This window comes from Aureobasidium subglaciale (assembly GCF_000721755.1).
Source record: "Aureobasidium subglaciale EXF-2481 unplaced genomic scaffold scaffold_27, whole genome shotgun sequence".
In the NCBI taxonomy this organism is placed as follows: domain Eukaryota; kingdom Fungi; phylum Ascomycota; class Dothideomycetes; order Dothideales; family Saccotheciaceae; genus Aureobasidium; species Aureobasidium subglaciale.
The window spans coordinates 80,920-95,606 of NW_013566968.1; the positions used below are offsets into that span (position 1 = coordinate 80,920).

The 14,687-nt window shown below is 51.5% G+C and overlaps 7 protein-coding genes across 7 annotated transcripts; 2 read left to right on the forward strand and 5 right to left on the reverse strand.

The window, feature by feature from the left end:
• Nucleotides 1-673: 673 nt before the first annotated feature.
• AUEXF2481DRAFT_43831 (uncharacterized protein) lies at nucleotides 674-2,061 on the reverse strand. The gene is made up of 6 exons (XM_013484697.1): nucleotides 1,780-2,061; nucleotides 1,662-1,720; nucleotides 1,533-1,599; nucleotides 1,268-1,476; nucleotides 958-1,208; nucleotides 674-905 (listed from the first exon to the last, which is right to left on the reverse strand). The coding sequence occupies exons 1-6, from the start codon at nucleotides 1,802-1,804 to the stop codon at nucleotides 869-871; spliced, it is 648 nt and encodes a 215-aa protein (XP_013340151.1). The 5' UTR covers nucleotides 1,805-2,061; the 3' UTR covers nucleotides 674-868.
• Nucleotides 2,062-2,403: 342 nt separating this feature from the next.
• Nucleotides 2,404-3,996, reverse strand: AUEXF2481DRAFT_32834 (glycoside hydrolase family 85 protein; the record flags this gene model as incomplete). Its single annotated transcript, XM_013484680.1, has 1 exon — nucleotides 2,404-3,996. The coding sequence occupies one exon, from the start codon at nucleotides 3,994-3,996 to the stop codon at nucleotides 2,404-2,406; it is 1,593 nt and encodes a 530-aa protein (XP_013340134.1).
• On the reverse strand, nucleotides 3,895-4,542 carry AUEXF2481DRAFT_43833 (uncharacterized protein). Its single transcript, XM_013484698.1, has one exon. The coding sequence runs from the start codon at nucleotides 4,518-4,520 to the stop codon at nucleotides 4,014-4,016; it is 507 nt and encodes a 168-aa protein (XP_013340152.1). The 5' UTR covers nucleotides 4,521-4,542; the 3' UTR covers nucleotides 3,895-4,013.
• A 122-nt stretch (nucleotides 4,543-4,664) lies between these two features.
• On the forward strand, nucleotides 4,665-9,334 carry AUEXF2481DRAFT_43834 (uncharacterized protein). Its single transcript, XM_013484699.1, has one exon. It carries the CDS (start codon nucleotides 4,897-4,899, stop codon nucleotides 8,965-8,967), a length of 4,071 nt encoding a protein of 1,356 aa, XP_013340153.1. The 5' UTR covers nucleotides 4,665-4,896; the 3' UTR covers nucleotides 8,968-9,334.
• Nucleotides 9,335-9,621: 287 nt separating this feature from the next.
• On the forward strand, nucleotides 9,622-10,732 carry AUEXF2481DRAFT_32836 (uncharacterized protein; the record flags this gene model as incomplete). Its single annotated transcript, XM_013484681.1, has 2 exons — nucleotides 9,622-9,654; nucleotides 9,716-10,732. 2 exons carry the CDS (start codon nucleotides 9,622-9,624, stop codon nucleotides 10,730-10,732), a joined length of 1,050 nt encoding a protein of 349 aa, XP_013340135.1.
• Nucleotides 10,733-10,957: 225 nt separating this feature from the next.
• On the reverse strand, nucleotides 10,958-11,630 carry AUEXF2481DRAFT_8324 (uncharacterized protein; the record flags this gene model as incomplete). Its single annotated transcript, XM_013484667.1, has 3 exons — nucleotides 10,958-11,164; nucleotides 11,245-11,560; nucleotides 11,620-11,630. The coding sequence occupies 3 exons, from the start codon at nucleotides 11,628-11,630 to the stop codon at nucleotides 10,958-10,960; spliced, it is 534 nt and encodes a 177-aa protein (XP_013340121.1).
• Nucleotides 11,631-12,094: 464 nt separating this feature from the next.
• Nucleotides 12,095-14,668, reverse strand: AUEXF2481DRAFT_82926 (uncharacterized protein). The gene is made up of 4 exons (XM_013484739.1): nucleotides 13,700-14,668; nucleotides 13,340-13,648; nucleotides 13,052-13,282; nucleotides 12,095-12,996 (listed from the first exon to the last, which is right to left on the reverse strand). Exons 1-4 carry the CDS (start codon nucleotides 14,584-14,586, stop codon nucleotides 12,357-12,359), a joined length of 2,067 nt encoding a protein of 688 aa, XP_013340193.1. The 5' UTR covers nucleotides 14,587-14,668; the 3' UTR covers nucleotides 12,095-12,356.
• Between the last annotated feature and the right edge of the window lie 19 nt (nucleotides 14,669-14,687).

Consider the following 14,687-nt stretch of genomic DNA (forward strand, 5'->3'; position numbering starts at 1 on the left):
GAGAGCACATGGTCGGTGGAATACATGGGTCTGGTGAAATCCCTCTTCCGGTGGCAGGAGATGCGTGTCGGTATTGGTCGCAAAGGTGCCTAGTGAATGGTCTCTGCATTGGCATGGCTGTCCTTCCTGTCCACTAGCTTTCGAGTCCTCCGGGATACGAAGCCGTATCGCAACGACTCAACCTCCTTCTTGACTTTGTGCCCAGATGAACGGGCGAGGGAGCTTGAGGCAAAAAACAAGCTTTGATCACTAACGCGCTGCTTTCACGTCTGATGAATTCACTAGTCGTGATGCGGAAGGAGGAAGTACCACTGCCTCATAGATTCGAGAATGTCAGAGTAGGAGCGCGGAAAAGATGCAAAACGTACAGCAGCAGGGATTCCCACGTGGTCACCCACCGTAGTACTAATCTGCCGTTCAACTGCTTATGTATGGCAGAGCGGACGGGATGCCCAGTTTTCAGCTGACTGTGGCCGTACGTGCTCACGCAGTTATTTGGTCGCATTATGAATGCAGCGCAAACGTTAGTCCGTATCGCGAGAATACTCTGGCGCAGCTCCAATAGCCATGGACGTTTGTCCTGTCCTTGATCAGAGCCAGCTCGGATCGATCTTTCGGTCTCGTTCGAGACACGGCTGCTGCGTTCTGTCGTGGTCAGTCTGAGGATGGAGTTGTCCTGATGGTTCATGTAGATGGTCAATCTGCTCCTGGTTTGTAACTGTCAAAATCCATTTTTGATCTATACCCTAGCTATGAAGATGGCCTGAGAAAGGAATCGGCTCATCACAAGCGCCAGCCCATGCATGTGGATATCGAAAACAAGAAAGCCGTAAATTCAACTCATACAAAGAAGCCTGTATTTGGCCGTCTACACGGGCAAGTTGAACTTCTTGCCTTGGAAGACCCTAGTTTGAGCGTCAGCATACACATCTTCATAAGAGTACGAGTAGGGCGTACTTTGTGTAATAGATGTAGAAGAAATCAGAATACAGAACGGTCTGAACAAGACCTGCGATGACAGAGATGGGCTCGAAGTGGCGCTCGGTCGCATAGCGGTAGATCCAATTAGGAATGTAGAGGGCTCTGTAGGCACCCAGTGCGAAAAGATAGTGGGTGGTAATGGTCTCTGCCTCGCCGGTCCTCTGAAGCATGAACAACTGAGGGAGAATGGCGACGGCTTCCAACCAGATGGAGAAGGCCCAAAGCATCTGTTTTGTGTCAGCATCCTTCTATAATGTCCACCAAACAAGACTGAGGTGCGTCGTACCTCGGCAGGCTCGTATTTGTAAGGGAAGAGGATGCCCAGCACGGCACTTCCTGCGACCAAGTATTGAACTCTGAAGGTATCGAGGTTGGGATCGTGGGTGGGCTTGTAGTCGTTGAGCATCAGGTAAATGATGTAGGCCGAAGTTCCAATGAAGACGAGTTTGAAAGTAGTGTTCCACAAGCTCCTGAAGGGGTCTGTCCAAAGAAGGTCTGCAGAAGGTGTCTCAGCAGGTGATCTGTATTTTTCTCAGAGCAGGATAGCGTACCAAGGTATCGAGTAACGTATACGACGAGATAGAGGAATTGCGACTTGAACGAGATGCCTGATGCGCTCTTTGGCAATAGTTAGGACTCGAGAGGTTCAATTACGGTGGATGATGATGTTAGAGGCGTACGCTGGATGTCTTCATCTTGTGCAGCAGAATCAGGACGGAGAACAGATGCGACAAGTCGCCTGAGCACTTTGGTCAGCACACTGAATTGGCATTCGGCTGTTGGCTATACTGAACCTACCCAAGATACGAAAGATGTTCATCATTGCTGCGACCAAAACCGGTTGACGCGCCTTGTACTAGCAGGATTTGAACGAGGGTTGCCTAGAGGCTATCGCTGCGCTTCTCGAAGGTGTGCGACACGGAGCAGAAAGAGGATTTCAGCAAAAACAGCAAAGGAGGGAGTTGCAACTTGCTACATGGCACTTAACGAACAGCTTTCGACACGTTGTTCAGACGCGTCCGTGCGTCATCGTTCTTTCCCCCTTCCACCGCTTCATGAGCTCTCAGCTCCGAGACCTGTCAATCAGCCTCAACAGACACCTCATTGTACACGTAATTCCACGCCGTCGTGGATCCGAGATCCATTTGCTCCTCTTTGGAGACCGTGGCTTTGACATCTTCCATACTATAAGACATCTCACTCCTCCCTGTGTACGAAATATTGTCACATTTAGAGTTGCCTCAAAGCACAACACTTTCTTAACCTGCAACGATATTATTGAGATAACTCGTTGACGACTCCCTGCGCTAGGTGTACCGACACAAGGTATAATTGCGCCTTGCTACAGCTCGTTATGGCCTGCTTTGATCAACAGGGAGAGGGTGTGACCGTATTTGCACGTGGGGAGGCTGCGATACATGTCTATGCTCCATGCCAGCTCTCCATAGACCCCTGCCGACGCCGCTTCCGCAACCTGCCACTGTACGCACATATCACCTTACCATCAAATCCAACCCCTTTGATCTGAATTTTCGATTCGTCATCGAGATCTTGAAGCAAAAAATCCAGCGCATATGCTCTCCCTACTTCTGCACCATTTACGTCAATGATGAAAAAGCTAAAAGGTCCTGTCATGTTGCTGTGTGGAAGCCCATCACCATCGCGGCTTGCGTGACTTACATCATGCACTTCTTCTCCGTCGTCAAACTTCCACGACAAGCATGATGTAACCTCGTCAATTTCCTGCAGTACCACCTCGGACAGTGTGTAGCTTCTGGCGGCGTGATATTCCTGCCTCACACATATTTGCATGATGTCTGCCAGGAGCAGGGTATCACCGACAGCAACTTTGACATTGTCATAAAATAAAAGAGACAATCCCGTGAGATGCGTTCTGCCAGATCCGTCTGCCTGTATTTGTTCGATAACTGTATTCTGCTCATGTGATCGGCCCACGATAGGTATCCGTATGTCTAGCCCATCAAGACGAAGCCATAGATCGGCTGCCGCAAACTTTTGATAGGTGATTGACACGAGAAGACGTTCTGAGACCAGTATACTAAGACGAAAAAGGCTCAATTCCCTGGGTTTGGTGTATTCTGCTTGTGGCGTGCGCGCATACAGAGACAATCTGCTCGGGCATGACTCCAATCGACCAAATATGTCATCCCGATCGCGGGCGCGTGAAATACATCGAGGTGTTATGGACTGAGACGCGAGGCTCGCACGGAGCCCGTTAATTGAGCCCCTCAACTCGTGGCCGCTCTGAATCGTGAATGCTTGTGTGAAATCAGTATAGAAGAATGTTTTCGAACCAGCTGGATGTTCCCGGGCCCTCTCGAGTATGGGATGGGCTCTGTATCCTTCGACGAAATGGCGTCTTTTCGACGCGCATTCACAGTCCAGAGATTTTGGCAGAGCAGAACCTGTCCACATGGATCTATCCACATCCTGAGAGTCCGACAAGGAAGCAAAGTGCTCGTATGGCCACGCCGGGGCAAAGATACCAGCACCAAGCCCAACTTCAGCAAGTTTCGAGACACCAAGACCTGTGCCTGTTCCACCACCTATGTCCTTAGGATACGTCTTTCTGCGTGAACATTCCGAGCCTTGCGCCCATACATCAATGCCACAGAGAACGTTGGCGGGATCAATATCATGTCGTAACGCAGCAATCCTGGATTTAGTAGCCGTGTCTTCTGTCCAAACGTAGTTAGTGAGCACAGAGCCAGCGGCTTTTGCAAGAATGATATTCTGCTCAGTCAAAGCATTTTGGTATTCTATTCTGTTCTTGACCGTGAGAGAATCATACCAGATGACGCAGCCAGGATCAGATGATGCACTGAGTTGCTTCAGAAAGCCCTCGAGCTTGGAGAAGTTCCAATCAGCGATAGGAAATGTCTTCTCAACGTTAATCAACCAGCCGTCAAAACCATAGAAGTCGGCAATGCGGGACAACTGGCTTGCCAGGGTATATCCTGAGTTTGAGGGAGACTGCTGCAGTATCCTTGACATTCCTGCTGATTGCGGTTCTACAAGCAATGTACCGAGTGACTTGACCCCATTACGATGCAACGTATTTGTCCAAGAGGGAGGCGGTACACACACAAGCTTGGAGTGTCTGAGCCAGATAACACTGATTGATAGTCTTGATTGCAAACCTTGTGGGAAAAGTAGATAAAGGTGTCTATTGCTTGCAGATAGTCACAACTGTATGATGGTCGATCTACCCCGGGCCAATGTACGTCTTCATAGTCATGGTAATTGCCAGAAAAGTCGTGTATTAGAGTAACTCTGGCTCGACCGTCGACTGTGTTTGGGCAAGACCTGAGAAGCAAAGGGGTGTTTGCCCGCTGAAAAGAGTATGCTTGATCAGGTCGCCAGTTATCAACGTCTTGGAAGCTATCAAAGTAGGTGAAGCCTTTGAGAGCATCCTGTCCGCAACGAATATCCTTCTCCGGATCACGGCGCGGCGGCTTTGATGGCAGATTGTCTCGTAAGCCGTCTCTTATCGGACGAAGGATATCTTTCCAGCCCATGGTTTACGAAGGCGATTGCGCGATGTACGATGGATGACTGACTACAGATAGAAATGGACGATGTTCGCAGCACATGGTCCGGGCGTCGGATCGCGCTCGATGACGATGAACCGCGAATTTCATTGCCTCCAACCACGTCGACTTCACTTTGGCTCGAACACTTCATCCACCTTCACACTGGCGTGCATCACAACACTTACGCTACCCCTCCGACCTCGCTCTTGTCATCTCCTTCACCGCGTTCCTTTGCTTTGATACCTCGTGCAGCCTCTGAGTTTGCCACGCTTCACCTCCGCCTTCACCTTGACTTGCTCGCACGTACCAGGCTAAACCCACTCGCCTTCGTCGCGCTTCTACCCACCACCATCCACCCAACATGGCCGACTTGCAAGAACTGTTCAGCCGCCTGAAGAGCCCCGCTGCTTCTTCAAACGACCAACAGAACCAGCAACACCAGTCTCATCCCTCCATCTGGGCCCAGCCCCAAGTCCACTCCTACCAGCAGCCTTCGGTCTCGTCACCTCTGTTCTCGCCGCCAATCCACACCCCCAATCCTCAGCACTCTTCGGCAATCATGAGCCCTAGTCTCACACCTGCCCCCGGTGACTCCAAATCCAACGATCTCTTGAATTTGCTCAAGTTCAACTCGAACCAGATGGCTTCCGGCATGAGCCCTCTTGCCTCTCTGCAGAACATCGCCGCACAGAGCCCTTCTCCCCAGCTACACTCTGCGCAGCAACAGTCCCGTTCAGTCTCGTCTCAAGACATGGTTGCTTCGTTCCAGCAGAAGCCTCTGAACGCTTCTTCTCTGCGTATCTCCATGACCTCGCCCCAGCCCGAGCAGAAGTCACAGCAGCCTCTCGGAGACGCTCAGAACTTCCTGCTCGGCCTTCTGAACCGCCCCAAGAACGCTGCCGCCGTAGATCCTCAATCCCCGGCTATGCAGCCCGCTCAAGCCCCCGAGCCCGTCATCAACGAGCCCGCCTATGCGGCTGACGCAGTCGACCCTCAGGATCCTTCGGTCCGTCTGTTCGGTAGCGCCGGATCTCGCGAGACAACTCCATTTGAAGGCCCTTCTCACGCAAAGAAGCCCGTCTTCACATACATCAACCCCTTCGAGCAGATGACCGCTTCATCGCCCAACCCCGCTCTCATGGCCGAGGGACCCAAGCACCAGCGTGACATCTCGCAACCCGAAGACGCCGTCAACGGTCCTCCTAACGCAAAGAACCGTAAGATCGCGTCTTCCCTCCCTTCGCCCTCTCCTTCTCCTCGTCCCGCTCAGACTTCGACCGATGCTCAGCAGAGCGTGTCCGAGGCTCTCAGCGGTGTTGGCGAGAAGGTCGACAAGCAAGTTGAAAAAGCACTTGCCCAAGCCGACGGCGCCAAGTCATCTGCCTCGAAAGAGCAGACCAAGGCGACCGAGGAGGTTGCCGATAGTTGGGAGAGCGCCGACGCCGATGAGTCGGGCAAGGACAGCAAGGCTTATGCCGTTCGCGTTTACAACTTCCCCATGAGACCTTTCGTCTCTATCACCATCAACAAGGATGGTCAAGCCACACCTCTGCGTGCTGATTCGCTCATGGACATCGCTCGCCTGAAGAAGGAATTCGAGCAGATCGATCGTGCGCTTGTCACCGCATCGCCCAACCACATTGTCTATGCTATGAGCAAGAGCGGCGGTTTCCGCGTGATCCGTCAGGACTCTGGTAAGGACAAGCAGGTGTTCCGTGCCACGGCAGAGCGTGTCTTCAACGTTCAGGTCTGCACTGCTAGCGGCGCTCACAAGGACATTGAGACTGTTCTCGCGACCGGAGTCAACGGCTCCGTCTTCTGGACCAGTATCAACAAAGTCGAGGGCGACTCCTTCGATGACCTGGACCTTGAATCGCAGGGCTTCGTTCTGCCTCCCGTCCCTGTTCAAGACGACAACACCTCTGGCAGCCCTGTTAAGACCAGAGCTAAGATGAGCTCGCGTAACGCAGACTTCTTTGCTATCTCGAGAGGCAAGTCCATCTACATCATCTCACCCTTTGCCGCTCGCCAGAGCCAATACACGGACAAGAAGACTCGCGTTGTCGACAATGACAAGTACCTCCAAGAGCGCTGCTTGAAAATCTCAACCGGCAAGGCTGGCAAGGACTTTGCATTCAGCGGCGACGACAGCCTGTTGGCCTCGCTGGACAAGAGCGGACGTATCAAGTTCTGGGACATTCGCGACATGGCCCAACAGGCTCGCGAGACTACTCCCTCTGGCAAGCGTCCTGCGCTCGAGCGCAAGGACCCATTGCTCACTCTCACCACCACTCTCCCTGCCGAAAAGGCCACACCCTCATCCATCATGTTCGTTGACAAAGAGAGACCTTGCGTTAAGGGCGTTGCTCTCCGCTACCTGCTCGTGGGCTTGAAGCAGAACCACATCCTTCAGCTTTGGGACCTTGGCCTCAACAAGCCTGTACAGGAGCTCTACTTCCCTCACGACAAGGACTCGGATGCCATCTGCAGCATCTCTTACCACCCCAAGACTGGTATCATTGCTCTCGGTCACCCTACACGCAACTCGATCTACTTTATCCACCTGTCTGCTCCTCGCTACAACATCCCTAGCATGGACCAGGCTAGATACACAACCATGCTTGCTGAGCAGGACCCCAACCTGCCTCGTCCTGAATCGACTGCTATTATGAGCGGCATCCGTGAGCTGTCCTTTGCTTCCAAGGGGCAGCTGCGCAGCGTTGACATGCTTCACACACCTGTCGCTTCGGAAACTTCCGCCGACGTTCTCTTCGAGCTGTATGCTATGCACTCCAAGGGTGTTACATGCATGAACATCAAGCACGAGGACCTGGGATGGTCTCGTGACAACAAAGTTCTCCACCCTGTTGATGCCGAGACTTCAGGTCTCATCTCAGTTGCCAGCATCTCTCCAAATGCTGCTACTGCAGAAGCCCCTGCCAAGTCTGCAAAGGCTGCTGCACCTCCCTCGCCCCAGAAGCCCGAGCCTGCTAAGCCTGCCGCTGCTGCCGCAAAACCCGTCGCCAAGCAGGAGCCTGTGGTCAATGGAACCCCCAAGGTTGAGAAATTGAAGAAGGCTGCTCCTGAACAGAACACCATCGAGACTGCGACCAACCCTGCCATCCTGACCCCCGCTTCGTATGCTCTCGCTGCTCGTCCTAAGGCATCTGCCGCTGAGGTTGCACCTTCCGTCAAGGAAACCGCATCCGCTGCAGCTGCACCTTCAACTGCTCCCGTCGAGAAGTCTACGAAGGCTGCTGAGGTTTCCGCCCCTGTTGATACCGAAACTATCAACAAGGCAGTCAGCGAGGTCCTGTCTAGAGAGATCGAGTTGCTCTACCGCAGACTTGATGATGACAAGCGTATCCAAGACGCTGCTGCTGCCGCCAAGCAGGATGCAGTGCTCCGCCTTGTCTCGAGCACTCTTACCGACAACGTCGAGAAGACGCTGAACAAGATCATCGCTACCAACATCACCGGCACCGTTGTTCCTGCCATTGTGCAGACCAGCTCGACTTTGCTGAACGAGAAGCTTACCCTTGCAGTTTCACAGCACGTTGCAAAGATCGTGCCTGGCGAGCTCAAGGCTTCTCTTGCACCTGCTATTGCAGCTGCTCTGCAAGAGAAGGAACTCCAGCGCGTCATCTCCGAGCAGACCGCTTCCAAGCTTGCACCTCAGATCGAGCAGTCATTCGCCACTATCTTGCGCAATTCGATTGTTCCTAACTTCACCAACCTCGCCCAGACATCAACCAAGAAGGCAGTTGCCGACGTTGAGCGTCGTTTCGCCGAGCAGCTTCGCGACGCCGAAGTCAAGCGCGAGAAGGACAACGCCAGGATCGAGCAGCTTTCAGACCTGGTTCTTGGACTTTCGAACACAATTCACGAGATGGCTGCTGGACAGTCGGCCTTCCAAGAGCAGATCCTCAAGCTCCAGCGCCAGATTGCCGGTGAGAACTCGGCACCCTCCGCTGTCTCTGAAGCCGATGTTGTTCAATCCATCGAAGACCCCGAACTGGAAGGCATAACAGCCATGATGACCCAGGGCAAATACGAGGAAGGTACCATCCAATGGCTTCAGTCTGAACGCCAAGGCGACCTCTTCGACAAGCTCTTTGTCCGCATCAACCCACAGTACCTCCAGAGGCTTAGCCCATTGGTGTCGCTGTCTGTGTCAGCTGCTCTGACTTCGTCGTTTGAGCAGAATGTTGACGAGCGTCTGTCTTGGCTCAGCACTGTCTTATCGACCATCAACCTCAATGACCCTGAGATCAGAGAGGTAGCACCTAAGATCATGGATGTTCTCCAGCAGCGTATGCAGGGAGCATACATGTCGATTGCCGAGAACAACGCCCAGGACCCTGCCCTCCGCATCGTCTCAGGCCTCTCTCGCCAAATCAACGACATCAAGAATCAGAGCCTCACTCGTTGAGCTTGACTCCTGAACAGTTCTTTGATGAACTTGTAACAATGACACCAAAACTCGAGGCCCGGTGCTGAAACACGCCCGGTTCCTTGCTTGATTCAGCACGACGCCTCATGGCTTCGATCTCTGATGACATTACGGATGATGATACTTTGGCCAGGCGGAGGCTCATTGCGCATAGCGGCCTCGCGGCATTTCGTGGGTGGGACACCTGGCTATGAAGGATGCCTGATGGCAATGTTTCAACAAGGAACGACAATAAGCATAGCCTGGTTCACAACGATAGGAGGAATAGGGGAAAGGGGTAGATACACGAAGCTGCTCTGATAATTAAAAGTAATGGAATGTAATTTATGACGAACCTGCTTGACTGTGCCCATGCCTGACTTTGCTTGACTATGTCTACTCCTGTATGATATCTCGCAGTACGACGACATGGTAACACACCAAAACACATTCTGTGCATCAAGCTCCAGTCCTGCTAGAAGCTTAAGATGCTTGATGTTGTCTGATTTTCTTCAGGTCAAAAGTGAGTGAATGGTTAAACGATGACATAGCGCATGTTGACGGAGGTGTGGGGCAAGCACATGTCAAAACAATCCATCTTTGTCGGAAACCAGACCACAAAAACAACACAACACAACACATATATGTGCAAAAATGTTGTCACTACCACTTCTCGCGCCTCAAAATGTGAGAGACTGAGAGTAGAAACCATAACAACTACTTGAAGGCTAACCATCTTGGTCACTAGGAATACTCCTTCTTCCTCTCCCCCCACCTACGCCCACCACCTACCCCAAATGATCGTTCCTCGCACACGACAGACAACGATGCAGCTCAGCAATCCCGCCGTCAGAATCATCTTCAGTCCTCTGCGCCGACACGGCAATCTCTAGCCCAACTCCTCGCAGATGAACATGCCATCAGTAGTCGCAAACACAATATCCGTCGCTTTGGCGCTGGTTGGATAAAGCCGCCAGGAGTTGCAAAGACACTACAAGCAGAGACCGAGGAAAAAATTGAGAGGGAGGAGCAAGAGGCACAGCAGAGGAGGGAGCAAATGATGATGGATATGCAAGCCCAACAAGAAGTTGAAGAGGCGAGGAATAGAGCAAATGCTACTGCTGAAGAGGAGAATGGCGGGGAAGAAGAGCAAGAGGAGAGGGATCTGGACGAGGAGATTCCCGATGCTGATGTTGAGGATGAGGAAAGCGAGGGTGACGATATGACTGATTCTGACGAGGAAGAGGAGGAACTGCAGAGTGAGATGCAGAGCGAAATGCTGTCACAGATACACAGCGAGATTCCCATTGCTGAAGACATAACTTTCAACGAGGAGAGTATGTTTGCGGATACGAGTATGGCTGCTCTGGATGAAGAGTCACGGGAACAAGAGAGGTATCGTCATCTGCAAGAGGCAGAGCTGACGGGTGTGGCTCAAGACGAACTCGATCTGGGCATTGAGAGGGACTTGGACGATAGTGTGCCCGAGGCCGGCAGTTATCAACATACCGATAGCGAACTTGACGATTCTGACGACGACGAGGAGGACGAATCAGAGGGAGAGGGAGAGCAGAGTCAATTGCAACAGCATGAAGATGAGCAGAGCGAAATGATTGGAGCAGTCATGCAGCGCAGTCGCAGCAGTCTGTTGAGCAGAGACGTGAGCTCTCTACTCGACAGCTCCTTTGTCACCAGCAGTCCTGCTCCTGTCGGTCGTCTGAGGTCCACTGGGCACAGAGGAAACCAGAGTCAGGTTCCGAGATGATTTGTTTCTGTCTTTCATGACCTCGTTTTGCATTTCCTACCCACTACAGCAGAGATACCCATTATCATCATATTACAAGTCTTTCCATCCTCCCCCTTTCGAATTAACCATCATTTGCATGACTGTACAAAACAAGCTCCCAAGAAAGACGCCTTCGCTAAAACAAAAACGCATGCATATCCACATGAAACGCGTGACCAATATGCTCTGTCGAAGAGTTGCGACCTAGAACAGCCAGACATACCAGAACAGAGCAATGACAAAGGCAAAGAAGATGAGCCACACCTTCCATCCCACACCAGTACTCTGCGCCATGCGCAACATACGATTCATAGTTCCCTTGAGCTTATTACTCGTATTCGAAAACTGATCATTCATCTTTTCCGCCAAAGCAGTCGAATCGCGAATTTCGTCGCCAATTCTCATTGTAAGCTGTGAGAACCATGTCGTCAGCAAGTCATCGCTGTTACACATCTCTGCACAGCAGAGGAGCAGGGTAGAGGCAAACTCACATCCTTCAACATGCCAACCTTTTTGCTCATCTCAGAGACCTGCTCGTCATTTTGACTTTCGAGTTCAGAGAGTACGGCATCGCTATAAGCACCCCTTTTATCCGGTGTCGCGGAGCGGAAGCTTGCGCCCGAACTAGCTCTTTCTGTGCCTAGTTGTGCATTGTTGCCTGGGTATGCTGCGAATGTGTTGTTGGAAGATGAAGGAATGTTGTAGCCGTTGCTTGCAGTATACGGGTTTGGCGATGTAGAGGTTGGACGGGATCGTTGATCGTAGCCTGAGAAGAGGGAGGAGCGGTTGTTGTCGCGTTGGTGGAATCTTGGAGGGGGACTTGTTAGTCGGGTGGTGCACTTTTTGTGTTTGGTATGGGAAGATACCTGGATGCCATTGTGATGGGTGATATGAGGATGCGCGATGGGCTATTGTGCCATGGGGATATATGGTGGCGCTAAAGACTTCGACTGTAGAAGAGACGTTGCTTGTTCATCCGCGGATGACTAGAGTTCTGTGATTGTTGTGACTCTGCTGGTGACGTCGAACTGGATCGCAGCTGCCCTCACTTCACAGCCTCGGCTTGATGTTGTCAAAAGTGTTATATGCTATTTTTTGACGACGTTTCACAAGCTGCTGTAGCTCAGTGGTAGAGCGTGGGATTGCAGATCTGCAATTATCCTAAGGTCCGTTGTTCGACCCAGCGTAGCAGCTTTCACTTTTGCCTATTCTTGACAAAGAAATGGCCGCATTTTCCTTTTTGGCAGACAAAAGCTCGACACAAAGCAGACCCAGTCTCGGCCGTTCGCTCGACTGCCCACTAGGTCGCGTCACATTTTTGTTGTTGAGCCTTGCTTGATACGCGAGCCAAAATGCCGTTCACGCATAACTCCTCACATCACAGAAAGCAAAACTGGCGTGATGAGCAACATGCATGAGTGTGGAGCAACTCGTAAAGCAGTGATTAAGCTAGAGCTAGTGTGTATCGCTCCATCGTGGCAGCCATTTTCCGTTTCCCATTTCCGTCCAGCAAGCCCATAGTGGTATCTTGAGTAGCAATTTCAGTCCTTGAATCCCTTCCAATACGCCGTGTAAATCAGTTGTTGAGCAGCCGAGCATGAGACTACCATGCATATTCGTCTCCTTCGACTTCAGCGCCTTCAGTCCACTCCTCATCACCACTGGCCTCCGAGTCCAGAAAATGCGACTCGTTGAATTGCTCTTCACGTGGTCGCTGGTTGTCGATACGAACATCGACAACACTGCAAAGCCCTTGCACATAACGTTCGGGTGTGTTTCGCCAGTCTTCGCCCTCTCCAGGGGTATCCTCAGATGCCAAAGAGACGGCATCTGACTCCCGGCGACCCTTATGCGCAGGTGGTGGAGTGGGAATTGGTGGTGGGCTAGCAGGCTTCACAACACGCTTGCTGCGACGCTTGGCTAGCGGTTCGTCATCTGAAGCTTGGGAAGCTTGGGATTCCAACATAGGTTTACGCATAATAACCTCGACATGGCTTGGCTGGCGACGTGTCTGTGCATTTTTCCACAGTCTGAAGGCTTTGAGTGAGGCAAGCTTCGGATCGGGGATCTTTGGGTAACGTCGGTAGACCCGGCGCAAACGCTCTATCCACTGATCTCTGAAAGCTGCTCTGTCTCGCCACGAAATGTTGATGTGAGCTTGTAGGACTAGCCTCCTGAGCTCCGGTAGAGACTCGGCAGACTCGACAAGCGAACGGAAGAGATTCTGTGCAGCGTTGGCACCCCTTTGACACGTGTTAGCCGTTCGCAGCGTAGATAAAGTAGCATTTGTCTACTCACCATTTCTGCAAATGGACGAGTTCCAAAATCTGGAGGGTAGAAGGCCAGGTTGGAATTTCGTCTTCGAGCAACAGACTTTCGTACTTTGGCTCTCCAAAGTGGCGGAAGTAATTCTCTCTGTGGTCATACAAGTCCATCTTCAATGATTGCAGTTGCGGACATGTCGTGCGCAGGTCCATGAAGAACGCAAGGTCGAGAAATGGGTTGTGATCAAGGACAAGCTCCTGGATTCTATTATAAGCCCGTCAGCCATGGCTCTTCTCACGTTTGTGGTGCGGGTGAACATACGTATGTCCATGACTAGTCAAGAACTCGCTCAGCATGTCCGAGTTAAGAGGCATGCAGTTGATAAACTTGATGGTCTTCAATGTCTTTGGAAGTTGAAGTAACATCTGGATTGAAAGACGATCACAACATTCGAAAGACAAGGTCTCTAGGTTGGGTAAGTCGTTGAAGATTTTGCCAAAGGCAATATCGGCAGCCTCTTCTTCCGGATTCATTGCTTCTAAAGCAATCAAGGGAAGGTGAGAGATGGTGAGGTGACGTAAGCTCTGGAAAGAAGGTCTTGTATGGACTTCGGCCATACATTCAGTCAGCCTGGAGGCGTGTTAGTCTAGGTTTACCGTTCACGTCCTTGGATCAACCTACCCTTGGAACTCCGTTTTGCCTTCGGCTTGATCGATGAGATGTGCGTTCCATCTCCAACATGTAAGATGGATGTTACTTGCATCGAGAGCATCAAAGAGATCCTGCGAGTACTTCCATCGAGGAAGTCGGCCTTGGTACTCATAGGGTGGCTCGTCCAACTGATGCGTGACGATCAATGATGAAAGTCGAGGCAGCTTCGATGCAGTCTCAGCAAAAGACATTCCAGGAAGTCTAGCAAAAGATTCCAAGTTGCGAGCTGACACTTCTATACTGGTGACTTTCATGTTATAAGAGTACAGTTGCTGGTCATTGGGTTGCTTTATGATTGTGGAGAAGTCCTCGAGCCATCGCGCCGCCAGAAGATTGGGCGCTCTGTAGAAAGCTGTCAAGGCTGGTTCCGAGAAGGCTCGACACACTTTTCGTGCAGTTCTCATGATCCAAGTATTAGGATGGTTGACTCTTCGGCTTGCAACACCACCTGTTTCGTGCTCAAGCTCAGCAGCAAAAGCATAACTGAAGATCTGCGATAATATCTCATAGGGAAGGGTCTGCCACCTAGGAATTATCCCATCACTCGGAATCGGAGCTGCAGTAGGTACGACTTTAGTCGGTTTCGAAGCATGTTTAGTTTTGCGCTTGGGTGGCGACTTTTTGTGTACAGGTTTCTTCGTCGCCGACCTAGTTTCTCTTGGAGATGGTTTGCTTGTTCGTCTTTTTGGTGTTCTTTGTCGCTTCGGCTCATGCTCTGGAGACAGGTTGTGCTCGCTGACAGAATCCTGAGCGTCGGCAATGTCGAAGTCGTCATCCGTGTCCGGGTCCATGTACAAGCTCCGTTTTCGAGTTATAGCCTGGCGCACCGAGCGGCGCTTGGAAGCTTCGGACTCCATTTGGATTAAACTGTCTCATTCGCCCATCTAATGGCCGGGGACGATGGAAAGTGTGCGTTTATCAACGATTTTCTGAAAGTTGGTGATTCTAAAGGCTTCAT